The sequence below is a fragment of the Acinonyx jubatus genome, chromosome B1 (genome assembly GCF_027475565.1).
Source record: "Acinonyx jubatus isolate Ajub_Pintada_27869175 chromosome B1, VMU_Ajub_asm_v1.0, whole genome shotgun sequence".
In the NCBI taxonomy this organism is placed as follows: Eukaryota; Metazoa; Chordata; class Mammalia; order Carnivora; family Felidae; genus Acinonyx; species Acinonyx jubatus.
The window spans coordinates 23,268,918-23,283,666 of record NC_069382.1 but is presented as its reverse complement, the minus strand read 5'-3'; the positions used below and the strand labels follow the sequence as shown (position 1 = coordinate 23,283,666).

General features: G+C 36.0%; 1 protein-coding gene across 4 annotated transcripts in view; it reads right to left on the bottom strand.

Moving 5' to 3' along the window:
* SGCZ (sarcoglycan zeta) overlaps positions 1-14,749 on the bottom strand; it is a 749,844-nt gene that overhangs the window by 468,430 nt on the left and 266,665 nt on the right. For all 4 annotated transcript variants that reach the window (XM_027077262.2, XM_053216358.1, XM_027077264.2 and 1 more), the window contains exon 2: positions 12,186-12,380. In XM_027077262.2, the coding sequence (XP_026933063.1) occupies positions 12,186-12,380 (195 nt within the window). The remainder of the gene's footprint in view (positions 1-12,185; positions 12,381-14,749) is intronic.

The following is a 14,749-nucleotide window of genomic DNA, read 5'->3' as shown; positions in this document are numbered from 1 at the left end:
ATATACAAAAATTATGGATGGCAAAAATAGGTGAATTGTAAGAAAATAAGTATTTTACTCTCTACTGACATTATTCAGTTACAGAATTTATAAGGCACATTGAAGTACAGTTGAACACACTTGGAGATATTTTATGGATCATCACTCATGCTTTGGGAAGAACATAGTGGGCTACCCCAAAGCTGATAGCCATCACCTGACATAAATAGTTTCCAACACAGTGTACTTATATGCAAGGGCACTTTAATGGTGAATTTTCACAAGTATTTAAAACTAAATATTAAACTATTTACCAATTTATTATGTAGTATTAATATATATATGGTCCTGGATAAGTTTACAAACTAGTGAATAGAAAGTTTATGGTGATATTATTTAAATTAATCAATCCATATGAATTCCTGTCCAATAAGATTAATTTTATGAAAATAATATTTTATTTGCTTGGAAACAACAAATATGACATTTCAAGTATGCTTCTGAAAAGCAAATGTTTACTTTTATTGTTACAAAATAGCAAAGCATTAAACCTTAAGATAATTACCATTATTTCATTTTTTAGTAATTTTTAAATGTGTATTTATTTTTGAGAAGGGAGAGCACACGTGTGTATGTGAGTGGGAGGGGGCAGAGAGAGAGGGAGACAGAAGATCTGAAGCAGGCTCTGCCCTGTCAGCACAGAGCCGGATGCGGGGCTTGAATTCATAAACCGTGATATCTTGACCTGAGCTGAAGTCAGGTGCTTAACCAACTGAGCCACTCAGGTATTCCATTATTTCATTTTTACTTAAAATCATCCCCAAATTTCCTACGTCTTGTAAGACGCACTATGTGCTATTATTTGTGCAAGTAAGCACACATATAAAACATACTACCTTAAGTTCAATCTGATCTAACACATTTTATGTTCTGGGTATGAGTCACCCACATAGGTGAATGATTTTATCTTTCTGGACTTCCATTCTCTCTATATAAAATTAGGGCACTGAATTGAAGTCATTTCCAGCTCTCTACAATATACAATTTATTAAACATATAAACTCACAAGTCTGTACTTTCTCAACTTTTCATTCAATAACTAATGTTATCAATTCCTTATTTTCTCCTGCAAATACCTAGTAGTCTAATGTACTTTCATTTTGCACGTGATGCACACAATTTATGATTTATGTTATGTCATGGTTTTTGTAGTTTATTTCGGTAAAAAGAACTACTACCTGGTACTTGTTTGAACTTGGATAAAAATGACTAAATTTTTCTTTATAAAGTCAGGGATAGAAAATGTACTGCTGGGCTAAGACTAAGCATGAAAGATTCCATCTGAGAGGGACAATTTGTCAGAAAATTATGAGGAGGTACAAACAGAGGGCTATAATGGAAACAGTCTTGCAACATTAACTATATCATTCACTCTCATCAATTTTGTAATAAATCCACACACCACACTGAGAGGTGGTGCAGGCTGGATGGTTCTCCAGCAGGCAGGCCCTCACGGCCGGTACACCCCCTCGATGTGACCATGGTGCCACTGAAAGCAGTGGCCCATCGTGGCTTGGGGGGCAGGGCACCATGATTCATGCACAGAGGGATTAATTGGGAAAATGGAACTGGCAGGCCCAAAAGGGAGACAAGAGCTGTAACCCTAAATCACCATCAGAGTGGTGTCTTCATGGCCAATTACTTACTCCTCAGCAAAATATAGTTTAAGCAGAGCAAAGCTTGGAACACAGTCACGAAACTGCCTTTATGAAAATCACTGCCTCTTTTATAAAGGTGCCATTAATAAGCACCAGTGCTCTATCCAGAAATGAAACCTCAGGCTCGCTCTGCCAAAATCAAAAGTGTAGGCATGTTCAGAACTTACAGAGGAATTTTTCACTGTTCTAATTACTGACTATGAGACACTAGGTATATTTTCCCATTAAATTAATAAGAGTTTAGGGAATTGAGGTATCCTTGGTCCAACAGATTCAAATGTAATTGACAAGCCATGATGTCATAGTTATATATTTAATAGTGTTGTATGAATGCACTGAGGTAGACAGAGAAGTAAATCATTTACTGAAGAATACTGAACTCTTTAAATTTAAATTTGACAACATGAATGCAACGAAAGGTGGTGAAAAGAACATGAACTTTAAAACTGTGTAGCCCATGCTTCTAACCTTGCTCATCAATGTGACATTTGGGAAGTTTATAGAATTTCCCTAGGCTTGTGTGTCTTTCACTGTCAAAGGGGATAGAGTATCTACTCTGCAGAGTTGTTGTGAAATTCATTAAGGACTGGTCTATACAGCACATCATCTTGCTGAATACAAACTACATATTAAATAAATAAATATCTTAATTTCACTCTCCTATCTAGAGGTTATAGCCTAAGGTTATAATTCAGGATGTTATAAAAACAATTCAGAATACAATGTCTCAATCAGATAGTAATTTAAAACTCTGAACATAAAAGACGCTCAGAACATTTAGGACTAAAAACAGACATCCCCCTCTATCATCCACTTAATGTTAATTACAATTTTTTCCCCAAATTGTTCAAAAAGGAGATTAGCTCTCTCTGGTAAATGAGTCCCCACTTTAAGGTAATGCAGGTTTTCAAAAACAAACAAACAAAACCGCTAAAATAACTATGATGTTTGACAGCTGAACAGTTCCTCCTATAAGTTCTAAAAATACTTTTTTATATCTGAGCATTAAATCGTAATTTCAAAAGAAATCTTTATTATCCCTTGATTGTCCTAAGGAAATAAAGCATTTTCTCTGATAAAATGTATCATATAAACCAGACTTAATTATAGGTCAACACCACAGACCATTTACAAGTGAAGAAACTGGAGTTAGAAGGCTAAGTAACTTGCACAAGGTCATGCCACTGACCAGCAGTGAGGGAGCCGGAACGTGAACCAGCCTGGTTCAAAGGCTCATGCTCTTAGCCTCTATGCATATGTTTAGCATGAACAAAATTATAAACACCGTCACTTATATTATTTATTTATGATTGCACATGGAATCAAGGTCCTTTCATCTTTCTAGGACAGTTTTAGACTCAACTTTAATAGAAAGAATTAAGTTCACCCACATGATGGCTGGAAGAACTGTGAAGCTGGAACAGCAGAAATGAGTAAGGGTAACAATACCAGCAAAGCCTTAGATGGCTGTCAGGATGTGCCAGGCATTTCTGAAGATCTGTCATTATTTTAATTGTTTTGATGTCTATAATAATCTCATGGAAAAAATTATAATGTATCCATTTGACAGAGTATGAAACTGAGCCATTGTTTAGATAACTTGCCAAAGGTGACACAGCTAATAACTGCCAAAAACAGGATTTGGGTTCAAAGTTCATTCTTTTCACCATGGCCTGACAAATGATGAGAGGTGTTTTGTCAGTACTGGCAGTCTAAGGAGATCCTGCTATCGACACCAATTTTTTACGGAAAAATACCACACTAGCAGGTAGGAGACACTCAAGTGTTTTCCCTGGTTATATAACACTTATGAATAAGAATAAATTCATTTGATGGTCTTAAGTGTTGCATATACAAAACTGTATGCAGGTTTTGAGAGGAATGAATGCTTACCAGAAAGAGTATAAGGTTCAGACTTTCTTAATTTTTTCCCAAATCTGATTGTGAGTCCATGTTTTATAACAATGCTGTGAGAAAGACACATGACGGAACCCACATCCCCTACTTTTGCCCTTGTGGGCCACTTGAATAAAAACTATTGCCTTTTCTACTTTAGGCTGTTACTGACTCCCATCCTCTTTCTTTCAGTAACTGGACATTAGATTAAAATTAGTGTGTATTTTGTTTGTTGTGCTTATGTGTGTGTGTTTTTTTAATCAAAGTAAATTCGGCAAATCGCAAGTATCCTACACCTAACACCAAGTTGGATGAACAAATGTCTCTAGGAAATCTTAATGCTCCATTGATTTCAACTGTTCAGTGAAGAGGCATTTGGGGCCGTTTTGTGTGATTATCGTGAGCAGGCCCAGGCTCCACAGCAGCAGGCGCCCGCCCAAAAGAGGAAGTCAGGAAACACACAGTCATTTTCTCTCATGCCCGAAGGTCTGATTACTTTTTCTGGAGGGACCATAAACAAGTGATGGCACAAAAGTTCTGGGATTTGGTGGTAATATACAAGTAACTGCCAGCCTATGGCACCTCTTCATTACTGACAGATCTTGCCTCAGAGATGATGAAGTAGGATAGGATAGAAATAGAATATTTTTGGGGTGCCTGGGTGGCTCAGTCAGTTGAGTGACCGACTTCAGCTCAGGTCATGATCTCGCAGTCTGTGAGTTCGAGCCCCGCCTCTGGCTCTGTGCTGATGGCTCAGAGCCTGGAGCCTGCCTTGGATTCTGTGTCTCCCTCTCTGTGCCCCTTCCCCACTCATGCTCTGTCTCTGTCTCTGAAAAATGAATAAACGTTGAAAAATTTTTAAAAAAAGAGTATTTTTACATAAAATACAAGGTTTGTTTTTTGTTTGTTTTTTGTTTTGTCCATGAAAAAGAAAACACTAGGATTGTTACTGTAGTCACTCCTGAGGGAATAAGTCAGAACTAGTATTCGGAGCTTCAAGGGACTATATTTTTCCTGAAAAAACATCTTCTTACGTAAGGGCCTTGGGATTCTGGGAGAAAGTATGCTATGCTTGTCTTCCTGTTAGGGGAAGCTGGTCACCATGGCTGAAATATGTGAAAAGACTTGAGGAATGCCACTGTCTTAATGCGGGAGGGTGAGATTTCAGTTACAGACAAAAGCCTGGACATAAAAACAGAAACCAACTGGGATCTGAAGCAGTTTTACAGAAAGAACAAGTGGAAACATTAAGACATTCAATTTGAGGCTCCCTCTACTCAAAGTGAATCTCGACTTTTTAAAGTTACAAAAAGTCAACCAAAAACAGTGTATCGCCACCTAGTAGGTGCCTGGCCATGCTACCAAGATAAATAAGACAATATAAAACCAGCTCTGCTCTTTGAGGAATCCCCGCGTTATTGGCACCAAAAGAGGGAAGATGAAGCCTTTTCCAAAGGCTCTGTCTCTGCTGTGTTTCTGGTAGGCCCATTTACCCATGTTCCATATTTTGTCTCTAAGCCCAAGAAGCTATGTTCCCACTTCAAGGGGGAAGCAAAAAAGTTAATCATTCTCTGGGTTTTGTCCTAGGCCCCAAACACCTGATAACATCTAAGACGAGCCAGACAAATCTGGGCTGATGCTGGCATCACCACCTCCACCTTTGGTAATTTGTGGAATAGTACCTATTCACCTGACACTCGCCTTTGATTGGACCCTATCCTACACTCCTGGAGGGGCAGGTACCCTAGACCCTTTTCTAATACAAACCTCTGGCCCCAAGCACTGACGAGACTCATTCCTTTCTCCTTCTCCAGTCTCCCGGACACTCTCTCTGCTAATCTCTACCTGTCATTCACGCTGTTCAATAAACTGTTTTCAGTTTCTCTAGCTCACGTTTGATTTCTATCCTGCGTGAAGCCAACAATCTTCTTGGTTGATCCTGTGGGACCCTCTCCTGGGTTCTTGGACCCAGCCTGCCTGCATCAGGACTTGGGGGAAATTGGTAGAAGGAAAGAGTCTATATTGAGATGAACCATGATTATATATCTAATGCAACATAGTAAGTACTATCACAGAGATAAGATACACGAATAAAAAAAGATACAGGAATAAATCTGTCAGGAAGGGACCCCTAAGCAAACCAATAAATAAGGAGGGTCTTTATCAGGCAGTTGGGTGTCAGACTTGTAGCTTAAGAAGTAACAATTTAGCTGGCACATCTCTGCTAAGAGGAGAGGAAAACAAAAGCAACCCTTACAGGGTGCTGGTGGTAATATAAGCTGATTCAATCCCTTTGGGGAAAAATTATTTAAAAGTCAGTATTTATAGACACACACTCAAGACTCTAGAACCTATAGAAAAACTCGTGTATGTGAGCAACCACAATTATCAATATATAAGAATGTTCAGAGGATCATTGTTTGTGAGAACAAATTAAGTAACCAAAATCACTGAAAACAACTCAAAAAGAGGATTTATAAATAAAATAAATAAGGTATGTTCATTCAGTGAAATCTTCAGCAGTAATAAGTACAATGCAGTTACATACACGAACAGAGATAACTCTCGCAAGCATTTATTAAGGTAAATAATAGTTACCTTAATGTAAAACAGTATACAGTGTGAGGTTTATATGCACATATACATACATGCAACCAAATAAAAGCAAGAAAAACACTTAGGGTCATAGTTCTTTCTAGACATAGTTAGGGATTTATTTTTCCTGCTGGGTGATGGTGGCACAGGTGTTCATTTTATTGTTTATTATTGCTATTGCTACTATTATTAATGGTTCAAATATACATTACATGTATATTCTTTTGTAGGATAAAATATTTCATATTAAATAAACTAAAGTGTTAATAATGGCAATTCTCTGTACTACCGATATGGATAATCAAGATTGGTCCTGTCTCCCTCAAATGTTTGGGTTTAAATGCAGGGGCTTCAGGGAATTATTAAACTTGGTGTTCAGAACACGAAACTGCTTTTTCAATGTAGATGTTAATAAAAACCCCTCTATAGTCCACAGAACCATATCGTGTGCTTATGAGACCTGAAACAGCCACAAAGAGACCTAGGACAACTCATAGTCTTTTTATCAATCCATCCCAGCTAGAGCAGGTTTTTGGAAGGGCACAAATCATAGTGAAGTGAAGAGTTAACTAGCTTTCAATGCAGGTAATGTTGAAGACAGATATTTATTCCACAAAAACATATTAAGAGCTAATTACCTGTCAGGCACTGTCCTCTGCCTTGGGAATACAACAATGCAAAAAGGGTCAAAAACCCTGAGCTCTATGAAGCTTATATTCTATCTATGTATATGAACATAGTCATATACAGAGAAACAATCTGTGATAAGCATGGTAAGGAGAGAAGAAAAAAGCAATGAAACATCAGTTTCATATTTCATACTGAAGCTTCCCACACACCTTGTATATGTCCATAGATTCTGGGTAAGAAATTAAATACATTTGGTGTGGGGACACAGCTTTGATAAATATACGAACTGGCTAGATATACAGTGATAGAAACATTTATTCTGACCTCATGGTTCCATTGAAGAGTAAAATGAAGAAAACTGTGGAGTAACAAGTCTGGTGATGGACACACTAACAAATGATAGCGTACTGCAAGTGTACTTTAGCCATCTTAGGTAAATCAATAATGGCTATGGATGACATGCCACTGGGTTAATGATGAAGATAAAAAAAAAAAACACAAAAGCAAAAACAAAAAACAAAAGAATACTCACACGAGTGAGATGGGAATATGTGACACTTCATTTACCAACGTAGTAGAGCACAGGGCTGAATACTTAGCAAATGTGTGTTATTTCATACTTCCCAAAACTATCTTTTAGAGTTTTTAGCTGTAAAACCAGTAGGAGAGCAGAAAACCGAATACAGTGATGTGTGTACTGTCTCTTAACTTTAGAAAGGTACACTAAAAGAAAACAAAGTATGATAAAATATATCAGTAACTCTCTGGCCAATGGTCATAAACAGAAAGATATCTTAAAAATGTTAATAGTCTTAGAGACATATAATGATAATAATGTAGTAGAGATAATATTTGAAATAAAGGCAAATGGCAACTAAAGAAGACAAAGTGACTGCATAAGAATTTCTCTTACTTAGGGATGCCTGGGTGGCTCATTAGGTTAAGCCTCTGACTTTGGCTCAGGTCATGATCTCATGATTGGTGGGTTCAAGCCCCATGTCGGGCTCTGTGCTGACAGCTCAGAGCCGGAAAACTGCTTCAGACTCTGTGTCTCCCTTTCTCTCTGCCCCTCCCCCACTCATGTTCTGTCTCTCTCTCGAAAATAAACATTAAAAAAATTTTTAAATAAAAAATAATTAAAAAAAGAATTTCTCTTAACTTATTCTGATGTTTAGATATTAAAAGAAATATACATATATATTACATAGAGAATGTATATCTATTTTAATAAAGATCTAGAATATTTATCTACATACAATATATATCCTAGATGTGACTATGTTAAGTTTATGTATGTGTATACTGTATGTGAATTTGTATATGTATATATACATAGGTGTGTATTTGTGTAGGAACATACGTATGTGTGTGTATGTGTATATTAGAACAAACCGTGCTCTGGATAAAATAATACATTCATGTCAGTTTGAAAGAACAGAACTAGTATCCCATGATTGGAGTAATATACGAGAGACTGCAACAAAATATCAAGATGTTAAATAGCAGTACAACTACCCAGTGATTTAATGCGAATTTTTTTTTATCCAAAGGAGGGTTTAAGCAAAGGAGGGGTTTTATCCAAAGGAGGGTTTATCCAATTGAGGGTTCCCTCAATCTGAGTGACCAAACTGAGGGAATATACAGAGTGGCCTCTAGTAGTGTGTGGATGGCTGAACTAAAAATCTCTCAGGTCCTTTTTAATCCTAAAAGAATATGATACTCAGCCCTACGTCTTGTGGGATGTCCTTTCAACTAATATTCATCACACTGATCACAAGTTTCTAAGATTTTTTTTCCCAAATTGTTCAATTGATTGATTGTTCCAATTATTACCCATATCTGGGCATTCATGACCTCTCAGTCACAACATTCATGACTTTCCTCACCCTCTTTGCTTAATAAACGGCATTTATTTTCCCATTCTTCTTTTGATGGCTAGTTAACATACCCAATCAAATGAAGTTGCAATTGAGGCCACCAACATTTACCTGGTACTCGTGATTAAAATGAATATTATATCAATTTTCAATTTTTAAATACAGAACAAACTTATTTAGGATGAGCACTTGAGCCAAGAAAAGAATATTGCCTTATCAGGATGCCTAGATTCGACAGATCTTCTAAACTAGTCCATTTATATTGAACCAGATAGCTATTGTACCAACCAACCAACCAACCAACCAACCAACCAACAACAACAACAAAAACACGTAATTGGGTTATACTGATCTTGAGAGAATGAAGTTTCACAATCTCCTTCTACAAGTCATTCCTACATTTACCAACTCTCACAGACAGGAAATTGTAGTGTTTATCTGTCCTAAGCCTTTCACCCTGTAGTATAAACTAATTTCCGTTTTCTTGATTCTCTGCACCTGGGTATCTTAGCAGCTGTGTGATCTTATTTTCCACAAAATAAGAAACAGAATAAGGTCATATCAACCGTACAGATCATGTATAATATTAGTCAGAATGATAGACTCCATGAAACATCATAAAACAGATTGGCAGCTACCCCTGCTGTGCAAAAACAAAACAAAACGAAACAAAACAAAACAAAACCACAATATTTTGGTAACAATAACGTGCCCAGTCTGCTGAAATAAAAGATTTTAACAGCCACATATTTCCATGGATTGTATGGAAACAGTTATAAAGAAAGAGAAATACATTTTGTGTAAATCAGTAATACACCCCAAACAAATTTACACATCATTTACTACCTCTTGTGATAATAGTATGGCAAATGGTGTCAGGTATTCACTCTAGAGATAGATACAATCATAATGTACCAGTGAAAACATAAAATTGATTTTGTTACTGCTCTAATATAAGAGGATTACAAATTATTTCACTTTTCAAATTCATACAACTTAATCTGGTGTGCCGTATTCAGAACTGCTAAACCCAGCAACTATTCAAGTAATGCAGAATTTCACTAGACAATCATGAATTACTACACTGAGATGTAGAATATATTACCTTACAGAGATTATCTTGACTCAATAATTACTTCATGTTTCACTTACATGAATTATGTCACTTATATACAAATAGCTTCCGAGCCTGAAGAACACATAGCCTTCTATTTTGATTATTAAAAAAGTAACATTGTGGAAAGAAAGAAAGAAAGATCCTTAAATAAATAAATAAATAAATAAATAAATAAATAAATAAATAAATAAATAAATAAATAAATAAATACCAAAACTCTTATGAAAATAAACTCCTTTTCCTTATCCCCAGGAATATGTTGACATACATATTGGGCAGCTGAGGTTCAAATTAGATAGCACCACAGGTGACAGAAACCCTGAGGCCGGCATGGATCCTGAGGACAAAGGTGACTGTTTCAATTATTTCCCTTGAATGGCTTATCCAGCTTTGACCTCAGCATGAGGCAAGGTATTGGGAGCCTGATCCATGCAGCCATGTAATTATGCATTTAAGTTTATTTTCTTAATTAATTTAAATATGCTTGAGAAATATACAGGGCTTGAATCTGAAAGCCTGGTTACTGGATAGAAAAAAGACTCCTGAAGTGAGAGAGTTGATCACAACTTTCATGAGCTTTAGAAAGATGCTCACTGGAAGAGATGATCAAATGTTTGAAATTTCAAATCTTGGAGAAAGTTATAGTCTTTATTTCTTTCAAAGTGATTTTTCTTTGTTTTGTTTTGTTAAGAAAAATGAGGTTAAAGAAATTGCTGTCAGCAACTGCTAATTTGGCTGATAGTCAAAAACACATAAAAGAATCTTCAGAGTTATACACATTGCCCCTGATAATGTGGTAAAGGAATCATTAACGGAGCACGGACATTGGTAAGGGAGACAGGAGCAGAACTCAGAACAAAAAGAATAGGAGTAGAATTGGTATAATCTATGCCAAAATATTCCCAATTGTGGGGGTGGGGGACACTGAGCCAACTCTTGGGACAAAGGAACAGTTCAGATGTATTAACAGAGAGTCTCTTAAAGAAATAATTTGTCTAGTAGCCCCCAGTTCCACCTTTAGCCACCCACAGACTCACAGACCTTGATCAGTGACCCTGAACACATGTCCATTGCTAGGATATAGTCATTTTCTCTAATCCTGGAACATACTGAGTTCTGCTCAACTTTTGCCTTTTTTTTTTCTTTTTTTTTTCTTTTACTTTTTGATGAATACCCTTCAAAATTTGCACCGTATCAGAGAAATGGAACCCTTGCTCAGCTCATTTTACTCCGTGAACATATGCTCTTCTGTCATGACTTGTACAGTTATAGTTTTTCCTCTCCGGAAGGCTAGGCCACCTGCTTTCCCAGGGTCTTTGCACACAACTGCAGCGTCCTACACTATGGACAGATGCTGGGCTCATTTTCCCTTTTAAGATTTTGTTTCAAGTTAGAATTGCATGTTAGTGAACTCAGAAAGAAAGTACTTTTGGCTAAGTCAATACACTGTAGAGTTTAAAAAAAAAAGAAAAGAAAAGAAAAGCAGTAGCAACAGCCCAGTACACAGAGATCAGTGAAGTTAAACAGCCAGCTTTATACTTGCCCCTGAGGACGCAGAGTTCTAAGGATTAACAGCAGTCTAGTCAGCAAGTGTAAGATACCTGCTTCAATGTGAAGATATCTGAAGTCTTTAAGCAAAGGCAGAAAGCTTTAAAGGCAGAGTCGAAAAATTTAAGAATTTAGCCAGAAAATATGAAGTGAGCTCAACTAGACTTTCCTGAAGTGGCTAATTTTTCCCAGATAAGTCATGCTCATAGTTTTATTGTACACATACAAAATTAAAGCAAAATTCATTGATGAGTTATATAATTATTTTATATTATTACTTTTCATGAAAGAGTGATTTAATTTCTGGTTTTATATTTACCATGCTTGTGCTCCAAAAAATGAGATCACCATCTGGTGACAATTACATACATTGGTCCATGTGGCCCAGGAGAAATTCCTGAGTTTAGATTTGATCATGCAGTATGTTACACAGAAAGCATAGGGAGGAAGGTAAGTACTCTGTGCAAAGTATTTTAAGGGTACTTGTGATATTTAATATTAATTTTAATATGAAATATCATCTCTAAACAACTCATTTCCTACATTACCAGGTTTAGCAAGCAATAGTTCAAGCTTATAGGTTGAAAGTTTTCTAACTTGCTCATGATCTCAATTTCCCATACTTAAATGGCAGATAGTAATATCATACATGTGTCACGGATACATACTGAATGTAGTCTTAAAATAATACATGACAGTCTTTGGAATTTCAAGACACATACTAGTAAAGATTAAGAAAAATAACTTTCAATAAAAAATAAAAATAACAGCACTGTATTGTCTTTGAACCAAAAGCAGTAGGTATAAAATCATGGTGGTACTTACCACGGTGAAATTCATCACTTTCAATATCCATATTGTCATGGCTAAGTTAACTATCATGGTAACCAACAGCAGAAGGACAAAGAAGTATAAGCACCTCTTTCGCCATCCATAAATCCCCACTGGGTAAAGTTGTGCATTCTCAGCCCTTGGCAGGTTGTTTTGTTGTGTTGCTAGTATGTATTGTTCTCGAGTCATCTGAAAAAAAAGAAGGAGAACAAAAGAAAGAAAAGAAACATTCAAAACTAAAACCAATGGGTTTTTTTTTGTTTTTATTTATTTATTTATTTTATTTATTTATTTATTTGTTCCCTAGCATTTATTTTTTTTAATATGAAATTTATTGTCAAATTGGTTTCCATACAACACCCAGTGCCCATCCCAACAGGTGCCCTCCTCAATGCCCATCACCCACTTTCCTTCCCTCCCGCCCCCCATCAACCCTGTTTATTCTCAGTTTTTAAGAACAATAGCACTGCTAGGAAATTACCCAAGGGATACAGGAGTGCTGATGCATAGGGGCACTTGTACCCCAATGTTTATGGCAGCACCTTCAACAATAGCCAAATTATGGAAAAGCCTAAATGTCCATCAAATGATGAATGGATAAAGAAATTGTGGTTTATAAACACAATGGAGTACTACGTGGCAATGAGAAAGAATGAAATATGGCCTTTTGTAGCAACGTGGATGGAACTGGAGAGTGTGATGCTAAGTGAAATAAGTCATACATAGAAAGGCAGATACCGTATGTTTTCACTCTTATGTGGATCCTGAGAAACTTAACATAAGACCATGGGGGGAGGGGCAGGGAAAAAAAAAAGTTAGGGAGGGAGCCAAACCATAAGAGACTTAAAAAACTGTTTGTCTTTTTTTTAAACCAAAAGATACAACATACCTACAGATGGGTAGTAAGTGTTCAAAGAACTATTGCTGTGTATTGAAAATTAAATAATTAAATTAAAATTGATTAAAATCTTACAAAATGCCTCCTATCACATCATTGATGCTGCATTTTGGAGCTGTTCAACTAGCTGTGGTATTTCTAAGATGTATATTATTTTCAGTCAGATTTGCCCAATTCTAACAGTAACCTTTTCTCTGGAGAGTGATGATGGTACAGCTCTACTTCCTGGTGTCTATAACCTAAAATTCAATGCACATCCCAGTTACTCTTGGAATAAGTTCCATCTGTTTCTTGGGGTAGATAGAGACCAACTGTATCTCAACATTTCTGTACCTTTATTTAAAAATACAGGGTATCAGTGGCTCAGTGTATATGTTTTAGTAAAATGTAAGTGCATTTGAAAGAACCAACAGGAAGAAAATACACTTTCATTTAGAATTATATAGATTTAGCTATTTGGTTAGTGCTTTTACTTAGAACTTTGTTGGTTATTTATTTTAGTTGTATTTCAATGAGTTCTCAAAATAAAATTGATCTCTAAAAAACACAAAACACTACACTGTACTAATTATATAATATTATATAACATATTGATATATGCAGAAGTCCATTCTGGAAAAGGGGAGGTGGTATTCCTTGGTAATGTATAAATTTAGGTTTGATGTTAATTCTTTCAAAAGGCTAATCCGTTATTTCCTGCCTGATACAACCAAGAAGTATGGTTAAGAAAAGTCAAAGAATATGTACTAGTATACAATTTTTAGAATAAAATATTACCTGAGGGATAAAAATAATTTTTATAAAATATAATTTTCTCTAAGGCAATAAGTTTTTTTAGTGTAGTGTTTTTTCTCCTTAGGTCTTTTCAGAAGTCTCTTATTGTGTATGTCCATTAAACAATTACTACAACGGAAATAATGCTGAATAAATACACCAAAATAAAAACAGCATCATTGAAGAATTATAATTACCTGTCAAGTAATATAAAAAATACAGTTATATCTCATTGCATTGTGCTTCACTGTATTGTGCTTTGCAGATTCTGTGCTATTGACAAATTGAAGATTTGTGGCAATGCTGAGTTAAGCAAGTCAATCGGTGACTTTTTCCAACAGCATTTGTTCATTTTAAATCTGTGTCTTACATTTTAGTAATTCTCACAATATTTCAAACTTTCATTATTATATCTGTTGTAGTGATCTATGCCCAGTGATTCTGATGTGACTAATAATTGTTTTGGCACCATGAACGACACCCGTATAAGATGATGGCTTAATTGATAACTGTGTGTTTTGACTGTTCCACCGAGTGGCCATTCCCTCTCTGTCGCCTTTTCCTCAGGCCTGCCTTTTACCTGAGATAGAACAATACTGAAATTAGGCCAACTAAAAACCCTACAATGATTTGTTGTGATGCACACCAGATACTATATGGAAGTGTTGAATCACTATATTATAGACCTGAAACTGATATTATACTGGATGTTAACTAACTGGAATTTAAATAAAAACTTAACAAACACACAAAAAACCCTGCAATGACCTCTAAGTGTTCAAGTGAAAGGAAGAGTTGCATGTCTCACTTTAAATCAAAAGCTAGAAATGATTAAGTTTAGTGACAAAGCCTTGTCTTCTTGGGCCAAACAATTATCCAAGATGTG